Consider the following 14092-nt stretch of genomic DNA (forward strand, 5'->3'; position numbering starts at 1 on the left):
AAACAAATCACAGAGTTGGTCTGATGTTTTGATTATGATCAGCGTTTCATTGAGTATTATATGTTTATTAGTTTTTGAGTTAGATTGCAATTCATCGGTCCGCTTTTGAGCCAAACGCACTATAGTGATGAGTACAATGCTATTTGATCATGAGAAACAAGGGAGTGAGTGAGTATGGTTTTATGCAGCTTTTAGCGGGGAACACCAGAAATAGGCTTCACACATGTGGGGAATCGAACTCGGGTCTTCAGCGTGACAAGCGGACCATTAGGTTACCCCCTCATGCGAAATAATGAACTCTGACCAAATCACCCTTCAAAAAATGTCCCTAGGGCACTCTGTTCTTTCTAAAAGGTACCTTATTCTTTTCGTTTTGTTTTCGTCGTGCCACCGATGGGACAGGGCACGTTCATCTTTTCGCGAACACCTGGTGTTAGCACTATTTTGATAGTGATTCATAAGCATAATGCTCATGATCTAGTCGGAATTGTACAATCCGTCAGCTTTTGACAGCTATTTCGTATGGATGTGGAAAGGGTCTTGTCGCTTTTATTTACCATAATTCTGTTTTCTCTGACGTTTATAAAAAGATTTGTTTACATAAAACGCCATAGTTACTGTCAACAGTTCTCACTTATATTGCCAGCAGTAAGTTAAGAATTATGTCTGCCAGACAGTGAGTGAGTGAGTTGATCTTATGCCACTTTTAGCAATATTCCAGCAATATCACGGCGGGGGACACCAGAAATGGCCTTTACACATTGTGCCCATGTGGGGAATCGAACCCGGGTCTTCGACGTGACGAGCCAACGCTTTAACCACTAGGGTACCCCACCGCCCCCGCTTTTAGTAACATGCCAGCAATATCACGGACAACATTGGCTTCACACGTTCTACCCATGTGGGGAATCGAACCCGTTCGACTGAACGCTTCAACCACTAGGCTACCCCACAGTCCCTCGCATAAGAAAACCAGGTAATGTATCCTACACACGCCCAACGTTTTGACAGCGGCAAAACAAAACTTCTTCATTAAAGATTGCATGTTTGGCAGATACATTACTTACACCATGGATGGATGGAGTGTTGTACAGAAAGCTATATCACCCATAACGAATAAACACAACTGGACAGTCTTGTTAAGAAGGCCGTGACTCCCAGGTTCACAGGCAGGGCAACGCATGATGTTGAACAGTGAGTGATTACAACAGCACATGGTGTCAAGTAAGATCTGCTCTCAAGTTCAGACAAGTTTGGCGAGTAGACAGGTCTAATTATTTTCGGGGAGATATATGTTTTAGGGAAATACATTTGTGCAGGGTTTCGACCTTCGACTGTGTTTTGGTTTTACGCCATTTGAAGCAATATTCCAGCAAGATCAGGGAATGAGCTTCACACAGTGTACCGTGAAGGGAATCGAGCTCAGATCCATCCGGTGATGAGCGAACGCTTTAACTGCTAGGCTACCCCCAACCATCCCCCCACCACCACCCCCCACTCCCTCCATATAATATTCCTAGAATTACTGCAATTCAACGCAGCCCTGAAATAGCATTTGTAATGATTCAGTTCCATAATCTCTCGTATGCAACATATCGATTCCTGATGGAAATTGGTCAGTAAGCGTTATGTGATTCCATTCGTAATTAAGTACAATGTTACATGACGTTATAAGTTATCAGCTAATATGTTACGTCATCATTGTATTTGGCTGGTTGATTGGTTGGTCGGTATCTTGCTTTGTTGCCGCTTTGTTGTTGTTGCTGGGGTTTTGTTTTGGGGTTGTTGTTTATGTTGTTGCTGTTATTGGTTGTGTTTGTTTTATTTGATTGTTGTTGTTTTTTGTTTTTTTTTTTTAAGTTTAATTTTATTTTTTGTTTTTAAATATTATTAATTTTATTTTTTTATTTCGGGGGGGGGGAGGTTGGCGTACGTACTCTTAATCTCTATTCATAAAATCGATGTGGCGAATTAGGATAGGAATTAATCATTCCTTGACAGATTTCAGGTCATTTTGCCATCTGAACAGGAGTTAAAACTGGAGATTACCATGATATTCTTCTCCGGCTAACGACATTCGTTCACGTGCCATCTGTAATTCTCCTACAATCATTGATTGACTCCCAGGTGTTGAATATGACTCGTATACACTCGACTTTATCCACGACTCAGAACACATTGTATAACCGTGTCACTTAACACCACTCAGGGTGCAGTGTGTTCAGTGGCGCAGAGGTCAGGAGCTGTAGGCTATGTGTCAAGTAATAGTTTTACTGAGGATTTTTGTATAATCGCAATGAATTATTTCGTGTAGGATAATCGTTTAGCGTCAAAGCTTCTGATTAACTAGCTTTGTTATACAATTTCTTAGGCTTGGAACTTCCCAGTCAGTCATTCTGATTACCGCTGACGAAAACGGCATTCCCTCCGTGGAAGGTTGTATTTACAGAAGGATCGCATGTTAGTGAGTTAATCTTTGTTCGGAATATTCATATTTTGTTCTGTGCATGGTTGTTTGTTTTCAGTCATAGTAAGATATGAATCTTTCACCGATGACTCCAACCCCAGCCGGGTCGGTGGGGTAGCCTAGTGGTTAAAGCGTTGGCTCGTCAAGCCGAAGGCCCGAGTTCGATTCCCCACATGGATACAATGTGTGAAGCCCATTTCTGGTGTCCTCTGCCGTGATATTGCTGGAATATTGCTAAAAGTAAAACTAACTCACTCACTCACTCACTAAACCAAACAAAGCCCTGGGTGCGGCTTTAAACAGCCGACAAAAAACCTAACCCTAATGTCCATCCCTAAAGCAAACCTCACCTGGTCATATTTCACTGTGGTATGTCCCTTTATAACAAACCTTCTTCCTCAGTATCTTCAAGTTTATACCTATTTATACGAGGTCGAACATATCGGGGTTCATATTTTTCATACGATGCCCTAGGGCAAAATATCACTTTGTCATGGTAACGTGACGTCATGAACAATGCTATGACGTCACGTTTCTTCTGTGACGTTGCGTTCTACATGCGGCGACGGCGGGTAGCCAGCCTATGTTTGAAAGTAGATTTGGGTTATTTTCCTCAATTTGACGACTTCGGTAATAAACAGAATATTATATTCGTGCCCATATCATACTATGTTTACGACGCTCGTGCCTAAATATCGGTATATCCCTCGCTCTCGCTCGGGAAATACCGACATATAGGCACTCGTGTCGTAAACATAGTATGACATAGGCACTCATATAATATCCTCTATGTATCATATACAGTATATAGAGATGCCTTGTTGGTGGTTTTGGATAGTTCACGAGATGACCGTTCGAGGTCATTGCCCTCCAGACCGGACAGGTAGTCCATCAAGACTTCCTAGTCAGCAACAATAAACAAAGATACATGTACGTGACTTCACTGTGCCGGTCCGTCAGTTGGACATACACACTGGCTGTAAGGCGTGACCAAAGATAAGTGAGTATTGTGTTATGCTAATTGTTGCAAGATGTTTGATGGACATTAGGAATGGACTTTACGATTTGGCAAATGGAAAAAAGAACGCGGGGATTATGATCGAAAGCTAGGTAACCCAGCGTTCGAAATTAACGTCGGTCCTTAGGCCCGAAGCCGACTGAAAACCACTCGGACCCACAGCTTTTGTTTTCTGCAGGTCCTTATGGCCGACAGCTTTTAATCCCCAATAACTAAGAGTTTTATTTCCATATTAAAATATAGAGCCAGCACATTCTGATCAGGACCAACAACTTTTTATGGTTCTGGGTCCTTAGGGCCTGCAGCTTTTTCATCCCCAATAACGAAGAGTATTATTTCCTGAAAACCACTCGGACCCACAGCTTTTGTTTTCTGTAGGTCCTTATGGCCGACATCTTTTTAATCCCCAATAACTAAGATTATTATTTCCTAAGATAGTAAAATATAGGGCCTACACAGTCTGATCAGGACCCATAACTTTTTATGGTTCTGGGTCCTATGGGCCTGCAGCTTTTCAGGGTTAAGGGCAAACATTGCTCTAACCACAGTGGCGATAACATCGGATTACCTGACCGGACAAGTGGGACGACCCCGTGGCGATGGGGGGTTCCCCTTCTTTAACCGTTGACCTACCACGCGTATCTAATTAGACTGCACGTGGGTATAGCACGTGTAAAACCCACGTGCATGTCGTGTAAAACGTATTCCACGTGTATCACACAAAGGTGACTCGCGCTGAAGGGATCGTTGTCGGTTAAGGTACTACAGCTATGTTCCCCAGGTACGTTTCTGCATACAGACATGTACCCCAAACAGTCAAAATACGGATACGTACCCCGTGCCCTAAACGAAGGATGAGTCCATATTCCTCAACCCAAAACCGAAACTGTATGTAACTGTTCCCGTTTAACTGATTGGGAGTGGTATTGTGCATCGGTAAATATTCGTTACTGTGTATGGTCGTTTCTTATATACAGCGATCAAATACATCTTATGCAAGTATGACGGTTCCGATAAAGAAAACGGTGCAGAATGGGTACCCTTATCCTAGGGTCCGGGTTTGTGTATACAGACACGTACCTGGGGTACATATCTGTTGTACCAGTGCCGACAACGACGTGACTACCATGGCCTGACTCATGCAATATTAGTGCTGACTTCAAAGAGTTCTTTTGCATTTTTCAAAAAGTAAGACTGTATTTTAAGTTTTAGCAAATAGGGATGTGTTTTAAATAAATGAACACGCTCGTGACTGGAGTCTCGCGAATAAGAATTTCTACTGTTAACCTATTCGGACCAAAGTTTTGTTCTCACGCTCGGCCAGTCGAAGACAAGGATCTGAGAGTTTTGTTAGTGGATAAAAAAACAAGGAAACACTTGTAGAGTTTGTCCAGGACAAGAGTCAGCTGGACAGCGGCTCGTGACCTACTTCCCACGCTACTATCCTTTATTGTTACATGAAAAACGGACAGTATTTATTTCAATAGAATCTGTTCACATGTGTTTTATTCGTGTCCTCTTCAGCTTACCGCTCAGGCTACGGCTTTCGTATACCATTCATAGTCAGAATTGATTTTTAGCGTCTTGCTCACGTATTACGGCTTACATTGTTGATGTAGTTATGATGGTGCTTCAAAATGACCGTTCTTCAAGAAAATGATTGTGACATGATTTTACTCGGACAGTGCCTGATTGTTTCTTGTGTTGGCGATAAAGAGGGTGTAAACCACTGCACATACCACATATAACGCACGCATGCGCACGCGCACGCCCACACGCATAAAGAAAGAATTGACATATCGGCCGTTGGTATGGTGTTATCAATAGCAGGGAAACTTTTACGGTGGTCGTGTGTTTAACGTGAATGGGTTAATGCAACGGGAAAGCATACTTAAATATTTCATGGCGGATTTCTTCCTGAGTTTTGTATGGGGCCGTTGTTAACATTACTATGTGGAAGTGATCATAAACCCATGCTCAAGGCATAGTAGGAATCGTGAAATGTTTTAGAAAAGATTATCTTATAAACATATTTGGTTTCTCTTTGTATCATGAACATTATGTAGACGCCACTGCATGAGAAATATTTACCATGAGTGAAAGTGAGAGTGATCTTTGTAGTTTGGTGAGTGAGTGAAAGTGATCTTTGTATTTTGGTCAGTGAGTGAGTGAGTGAGAGTGATCTTTGTATTTTGGTCAGTGAGGGAGTGAGTGAGAGTGATCTTTGTAGTTTGGTGAGTGAGTGAAAGTGATCTTTGTATTTTGGTCAGTGAGTGAGTGAGTGAGAGTGATCTTTGTATTTTGGTCAGTGAGTGAGTGAGTGAGAGTGATCTTTGTATTTTGGTGAGTAATTGAGTGAGAATGATCTTCGTATTTCGGTGAGTGAGTGAGTGAGTGATCTTTTGTATTTTTGGTGAGTGAGTGGTGAGTGAGTGAGTAGAGTGAGATCTTTGTATTTTGAGTGATCAAAGTGAGTGAGAATGATTTGCATTTCGGTGAGTGAGTGAGTGAGAGTGATTTTTGTATTTTGGTGAGTGAGTGAGTTAAATGATTGTAACTGGGGATTTGATTAAAGTGAGTTAGTGAGTAAGACTGATCTTTGTATTTTGGTGAGTGAGCGAGCAAAGTGAGAGAGAGAGAGAGAGATTTGCATTTTGGTAAGTAGAGGAGTAGAGATGTTTGTATTTTCGGTGTGGCGTTAGAGTGAGTGAGTAAGACTGATCTTTGTATTTTGGTGAGTGGGCGAGCAATTGAGAGACAGAGAGAGATCTTTGCATTTTGGTGAGTGAGTGAGTTGTATTTTGTCGGTGTGGCGTTAAAGTGAGTGAGTGAAAGTGATCTTTGTATTTTGGTGAGTGAGGCGAGTGAGCGAGTAAGTGAGAGACTGAGAGAGATATTTGCATTTTGGTGAGTGAGTGAGTTGTATTTTGTGGGTGTCGCGTTAGAGTGAGTAAGTGAGAGTGATCTTTGTATTTTGGTGAGTGAGGCGAGTGAGAGACTGAGGGAGATCTCTGCATTTTGGTGAGTGATCAAGTGAGTGACCGAGAGAGATCTTTGCATTTTGGTGAGTGAAGCGGTAGAGTGAGTTAGTCAGTCAGTCAGTCAGTCAGTCAGTCAGTACGTGAGTGAATGAATGAGAGAGAGAGTATTTTGGTGAGTGAGTGAGTGATGCGAGTAAGTAAGTGAGTGAGTTAGAGTGATATTTGTAGTTTGGTGAATGAGTGAGTGAAAGTTATCTTTGTATTTTGGTGAGTCAGTCAGTCAGTCAGCGAGTAAATGAGATGATACGCGTCAGTGAGAAACTATTTTTTCAATACCCCTGACATATTAATTGTCTTTATATTACACTCACAGTGTTTGGCATGCTGAGCGAATTCTGACATCACTAGACTACCTAGTCACTCCAAATACGGACCACGCCGCGGTGACAGTCACCCCAGCTGAGGTCTGGATTTATCACAAATTGTCTTGACATTCAAAACGCGAAAGTAGATTTTGACTGCTGTTGTAGAATCTCATAAAATGTATTTTCTGACAACTCTAAAATACAGTTATCATTTAAATGTTTCGGATGAAGTTTATAACATTACCAGATGGACCGAATGTCGACAGTTTTTCATTCGACAAACACACTTTTTATCGGTCACTAATTTGTAGATTTTCGACGTCAGGATGCACCACGTGACACGTCAGATATGACATAGGAGCCTAACGCAGGGTATTAATGTTGTCAGACCTGGACCATTATGCTAGTGTCCGCGACACCAAACTTATCCTCTGTGGCAGTTCGAACTGTCTAAACTGTCCAACTAGAAACTAGTTTTATTTTATGACAAGAAATAGTTTTAAACTTGATTTAATGCGCACAATTCAACATGGTGACCTTTGTGGACTTTGGTTAGAATTGGTCTTCAGGAAGAAATGCTTACCATAAGGGCCGGGTACCCTGACAGGGTGGTCAGACTCGCGGACATTGTTGTGCATGGCATCATATCTCTAATGATGTCAATCACTGGATTGTCTGGTCCAGAGTCGAGCATGTATCTGGGTTTTTTTGCAGAGCAGCGTTAATTTTTTGCAGAGCAGCGTTAAACAACAAACAGACAAAATAAACATCAACAACGCAACCCAGAATGTCTTGTATGGTTTGGACGGAGCCATATTTGTTTTGTCTTATTTATCTTGTTCTATAACACGTTACTGGCGACCAATGACGAGGTAGAACATGTGCTTCCAGGACTGTGAAGTAAATCCTTCAAACTTTGTTTGTCAACAACGACAGTAGTACGTCGGCCCCATATACTAAAATGTCCTTTGAGTGAGTGAGTTCAGTTTTACGCCGATTTTAGCAATATTCCAGCAATATCACGGGGAGGAACACCATAAATGGGCTTCCCATATAGTACCCATGTGGGGAATCGAACCCGGGTCTTCGGCGTGACAAGCGAACGCCTTAACCACTAGGTTAACCCACCACCCCAAATGTTCTCTGAAACATGTGCATCTGTAACATGTGTCATAGTAACATCTATGCTATCGATGTATACCATACATATCTTAACGGCGTTAACAGTATAAGTTATCACATCGTGTCGAGGGAAATTTAAATACGGGGTTTTATCAGTCCCCTTACTCGGGACTGATAAAACCCCGATGATGTGATAACGCATTTATCTAGCCGAATGTTTTACTAAATCAAAGAAAACAATACGCATCGAATCGACTTGTTTTTATTTATGTGAGATGCCATGTTGACAACAGCTGATCGATTGACCTCAATGCAGCGCACGTTACTAAAGGCTTGGCGATGCACGCTTTTCTCACTTCGCGTGGTCACCGAGGCGTGGCGGGATAATATGACTTTTGTACTCCTGCTCGCGGATCGTGACGGGTGTACATGGTATTTTATCAGAGTCTTACGCTGGAACCAATCAAAACTCGACATTCTTACATGAGGCTGGATAATAACTGGTTGTTGTTATCGTCTCGGGCGGTGGGTAGCCTAGTGGTTAAAGCGTTGGCTCGTCACGCCGAAGACCCGGGTTCGAATCCCCACATGGGCACAATGTGTGAAGCCCATTTCTGGTGTCCACCGCCGTGATGTTGCTGGAATATTGCTAAAAGCGGCGTAAAAGCAAACTCAGTCAGTCAGTGTTATCGTCTCAGTTGGTTAATTCTTTCAATATACACCTACCCTCGCTCGCCTGATTGTAGTGAGTGAGTGAGTTTAGTTTTACGTCGCACTCAGCAGTATTCCAGCTATATGGCGGCGGTCTGTAAATAATCCAGTGATCAAGAGCATGAGCATCGATCTAAGCAACTGCGATACGATGACATGTGTCAACCAAGACAGCGAGCCTGACCACCCGATCCCGTTAGTCGCCTTTTACGACAAGCATGGGTTACTGAAGATCAATTCTAACCGGATCTTCACGGGTGCTCTCTCGCCCGATTGTAGATATACTCGAGTATAGTCACATAGAGGTCATCATGTATTTGACATGGAAACTTCACACAGAGAGTTCAACAGTATTTGACGTGGAACATCGACTAGGTTACTTACAGACCACCGCCATATACGTGGAATATTGCTGAGAGCGGCGTTAAACAACAAACAAATAAAGACATATTAAGCGTTCAATATTCACATGGTGTAGTATATAGCCGTAATTAACGTGGAATATTGACACGAAAGTGTTAAAAAATATTCAACATGGAATGGTGACACATTTATGTTCAACGGTATTTATAGTGAAGTATTCAGAAATAGCTATTTAACATTGTATAACTGCACATAGTTGCTTTATGCATATAACATTGACATTCTCACAGAACTGTTCGACAGTGGAATATTCTCACATAGATCAGCAGTGTATAAAGTGGAATATAAACAGCGCTGTTCAACAGTATTTGACGAGGAATATAGACATAGTGCTGGTCAACAGTATATAACGTGGAATGTCTTCACAGTACTGTTCAATAGTATATAACCTGGAATATTCTCACAGTACTGTTCAATAGTATATAACGTGGAATATTCTCACTGTACTGTTCAATAGTATATAACGTGGAATATTCTCACTGTACTGTTCAATAGTATATAACGTGGAATATTCTCACTGTACTGTTCAATAGTATATAACGTGGAATATTCTCACTGTACTGTTCAATAGTATATAACCTGGAATATTCTCACTGTACTGTTCAATAGTATATAACGTGGAATATTCTCACTGTACTGTTCAATAGTATATAACGTGGAATATTCTCACTGTACTGTTCAATAGAATTTAACGTGGAATATTCTCACTGTACTGTTCAACAATATATAACGTGGAATATTCTCACTGTACTGTTCAACAGTATATAACGTGGACTATTCTCACTGTACTGTTCAATATAACGTGGTTGTACAATAGTACTGTTCAACAATATATAACGTGGAATATTCTCACTGTACTGTTCAACAGTATATAACGTGGACTATTCTCACTGTACTGTTCAACAATATATAACGTGGAATATTCTCACAGCGCTATTCACAATATTTGACGTGGAATATTGGCCCAGAATTGGTAAACACAATTAAACAAGTCATGTTCAGTGGTGTACAGCCTCGTGCTGTCGTAATCGGATTTCCGCCAATCAATAGCATGTCCCCGACTAACGAAGGACTTCAACTCTGTGCAGGGGACCGCCTCCGTGGTGTAGTGGTTAGAGCGTCCGCCCGGAGAGCGGAAGGTCGCGGGTTCGATCCCCGACCGCGTCATACCAAAAGGCGTTAAAATATGGTACTTGTTGGTCCCTGCCTGGCGCTCGGCATTAATGGGTACAACAAGGACTGGTCGGCTCGAGTCAGTATAATGTGTCTGAGTGGGGTATTCATGTTTCACTGCGGCATGGTATCTCAGTGGGCTAGCACTATAAAACCAGCTTCAGTCTGGGCTAGTACAAGCAGTCGCACATACACATACACACGCATGCACGTCGTCATATGAGCGAAATATTCTCAAGCACGACGTTAAACCCAATTTCACCTCACCTCACCTGTGCAGGGCAATAATTGAGGTGCCTTGTCTATGCATTCGATATGTGTACCACTCTCGTTTTCATTCAATGCATTCTCTTGTTTGCAGATTTGTTTGGGGCATACTCTTGTCAACATGGCTCCACGGGATCTATACTGTGATTTACTAGACGTTGCACCAACTCTCGTGTAGTCTCGTCTCAAGCCACGTTATGGCGTCAACCACCGATTCCATACTCCCTGACGTCACCAGCCTCTACGTCCTCAACAATGTGTCCGTCATTACGTTGCCGCCGTGCGACTGGCCAGATGAGTTAGACGAAGGTAAGGCTCAGTCTTGATTGAGATTTAACGTAAACTCACTCTGCGGAGCGGGAGATTGGATACCCTAGTGGTTAAAGCGTTCGCTCGTCACGCCGAAGACCCAGGTTCAAATCCCACATGGTACAATGCGTGAAGGCCGTTTCTGGTGTCCCCGCCGTGATATTGCTGGGATACTGCTAAACCGCTATTCACTCACTCACTCTGCAGGGATAGGGTTTATGCCCATGTATTGTCCTTCGTGTTGTACTGCCCGGTAATGATCCGGGTTAGAACTGGTCTTTTTTGTATTGTTGTTCAAGGTACCAAACTAGTTTTACTTTAGAGGAGACTAACGGGATCGGGTGGTCAGGCTCTCTGACCTTGTTGGCACGTGGTTGATCCCATTTACGTAGATCGATGCTCGTGCCTTCGATGACGGACACCCGATCCCGTTAGTCGCCCCTACGACAAGCATGGGTTGCTGAAGGCCAATTCTAACCCCGATCTTCAGGGGTTTGGTCCCATGTGTTATCCAGCGTTATGCGCCACATCTACATCTGTAGATCTTGTACTGAAGATGAAATCCTCTTCGATACTCACGCTGTTTTCCATCACATCGTTCATTCTTCCTTGTTCATGGCCAATGGGGATGTAATGCTTTCCAATGTAATTGTCAGTAGAGGACCTACCTTGTATATATTCAAGATGAAATGAGAACACCTCGCTCTGTTTGTCCCTACTCAAGACCCATAAGTATCTAATCCTGTCAATTGTAATTGTCAGTTGAGGACCTATTTTTGTATATTCTGGAGATGAAATGATGTGTTTGAGCAAATCTCCGCTTTCGTCCAATTAGTAAAATGCTTTAAAGAATAATTGTCAGCGACGACTTCTTGGATAATTTGAATATAAAATCCACTTCATGCATTGTTGAAACAACCTTATGATTTAGGAAAAATTCTCCAAAAACCTGGTCAGAACGCACCCAACATTATTTCCAGGTCTTTGTAGACATTTAATACTTGAGAATATGAAGACATGGAACTTTTATGGATAACATTTATTTATATAATAAAAAGAATTTGTAATCAAAAGTTTCACGTCTTCATTCCTTAGTTTAGTTTTATATGCTGATGTCTACAAGAAATTGAAAACTGTTCCAAAATATTGCTCTCTGTGTTTCCCTTGATCTGTTAAGAAACTATTCATCACAACATAGTCCACCATTTTGACAGACTGTTAGAATCTCTTGAGTGACCAATTCCACATTGACGCCCTTTTACGAGAAGCAGGGGATATGTTGAATCAGTTTCCTACCAGTGGAATTGAATCTGGTGAATGTGTCCCAGATTGTATCGGCAACGTATTGAGAAATGAAACACATTAAGTTCATCTTTCCATAAAATTGGTTCTGAAGCTACATGTATCTGTCTCAACTAATACCGTTGTTGCGGTCGATTAAAAATGGCGTGGCTGGTGGTTTATGAAACATTATATAGCGTGATGCATCACATGTGTCAATGTTTGAATACGTGCTTATATCGGCATAAGTGCAGAATTCTGGAAAAACAGACCCCAAATGTGATTTCATCTCCTCTTTTATATTCTTCATATCCATTCCCATTTTTTCGTTTCGGATACTCCTGGATCGTCGTTCTAATTTGGTTGTCTCAATCCGTCTCTTTTCTGATTCCCTTTTTTGACACAGCCAATTACGGATTCATTTCGTCTGCCCTAACACTATCTTCTCCAGTGTTAAAATTATTTTCATTTATTTTTTATTAAAATAATCTGATTACATTCATCCGAGATGGATTTGAAAGAGTATAAGGGATATCGATTGTATACAAAAAAAACAGCAAACTCTATGTTTTCAAGTTTATTGCCCGGCAAATATATTCTACATTATCTCCAATCTAGAAATACCTACACAGATCTCAGAGAAAACTGGTCCAACTGCCCATGCGTCTCCAGTTAATGTTGATTTTGCCATAACAGATCTGTATCTTAACGCCTCATGAATATTAATGTCGGAAACGGATTCCGGAAATTTACGGAAATCGACGATGTGTTCTGACTGCCTTGTTAAGAACAAAACAAATACCTCACGCGTTGTTATCATTGTGAAGCTTCCAACACGTCCTTGGTCCATCTGGGTTCTCGCATTGGAATTGAATGCTCATAAGTGGTTTTCAGGTGAATGTTGTGTTTCGTGCAAAGAAATGTGCTTTATTCGTTTTGGGATACAAACAGTCCAACAGTCAACCTCTGAGCGAGTGAGTGAGTGAGTCAACCTCTGAGTGAGTGAGTGGCAGCTTGTAGTGACAAATAATCGAAACTTAAATTTACAGCAGGTCATAGGTACCCATACTCATTTGAGTGAGTGAGTGAGTGAGTTTAGTTTTACGCCGCACTCAGCAGTATTCCAGCTATATGGCGGCGGTCTGAAAATAATCGAGTCTGGACCAGACAATCCAGTGACCAACAGCACATACTCATTTGAAACCACTGTCCCGATGCCAAATCTACCTAACACGGGCCTTCGTTTTGTGCCTATTTCGAACACTGGTAGCGCTAGCCTAGTGGGTTAATGTCTTTCGTTCCGCTGCAGACTGGGGTTCGATCATGTCTGTTTATGACTTGTATGGTTTTTGACCAAGGAAACGTTGTTAAAGCTCTCATAACACTCGCAGTGTAAATTGTGCCCATGTTATTGTAGTTAAAAATTAAACGGTAAATATATGTAAAAATCGGAATATGTGATTCCCATTTTAAATGCATTTTGGGACACTTGGTGTCATCATTAATTTTCAGCTGATTTTCACCGCAATTTTCCCGTTTACACTCAGTAGATTCCTTTTCGAGGGATAATCGAGACCTATTTTCTTCAGCGCTGACGTGTCATGTGTGTGAAACATTCAAAAATTATGTAAAACTCTATTTTCGCACCTCCTCCACGCAAACAGGGGTTCATCGTCCGGCAAATTGGCCCATTATTACAAGCAAGGGAAGCATAAACGCTTGGGCTCTTTAATCTGTGTTGAGAGGCCCGACAAGTGTATCAATGTGACGGATGAAACTATCTAGAGGATGCCCAGTGGTCAAGCATGATGTGAGAGTTTGCCCGGTGGTCAAGTGTGATGTATATCCGTCAAATCAACATCTCTCTCACAATCTATCACGCGTCAGTTCTTAACAATAACCTGATCGATTATCCCTCAATTATCTCCCCATTATCCCGTTATGGAAGCCCATTGAGCCTACTTAACCCCCGATA

At 41.8% G+C, this 14092-nt stretch overlaps 1 protein-coding gene across 2 annotated transcripts in view; it reads left to right on the plus strand.

Annotated features, from left to right (window-relative positions):
* LOC124281100 (corticotropin-releasing factor receptor 2-like) overlaps positions 1-14092 on the plus strand; it is a 99876-nt gene that overhangs the window by 20945 nt on the left and 64839 nt on the right. For both annotated transcript variants that reach the window (XM_046717124.1, XM_046717118.1), the window contains exon 2: positions 10622-10836. In XM_046717124.1, coding sequence (XP_046573080.1) covers positions 10725-10836 — 112 coding nt within the window. In that variant the 5' untranslated portion in view covers positions 10622-10724. The remainder of the gene's footprint in view (positions 1-10621; positions 10837-14092) is intronic.

Source organism: Haliotis rubra, unplaced genomic scaffold, assembly GCF_003918875.1.
Source record: "Haliotis rubra isolate DU_JTF1 unplaced genomic scaffold, ASM391887v1 Scf108, whole genome shotgun sequence".
Classification (NCBI taxonomy): Eukaryota; Metazoa; Mollusca; class Gastropoda; order Lepetellida; family Haliotidae; genus Haliotis; species Haliotis rubra.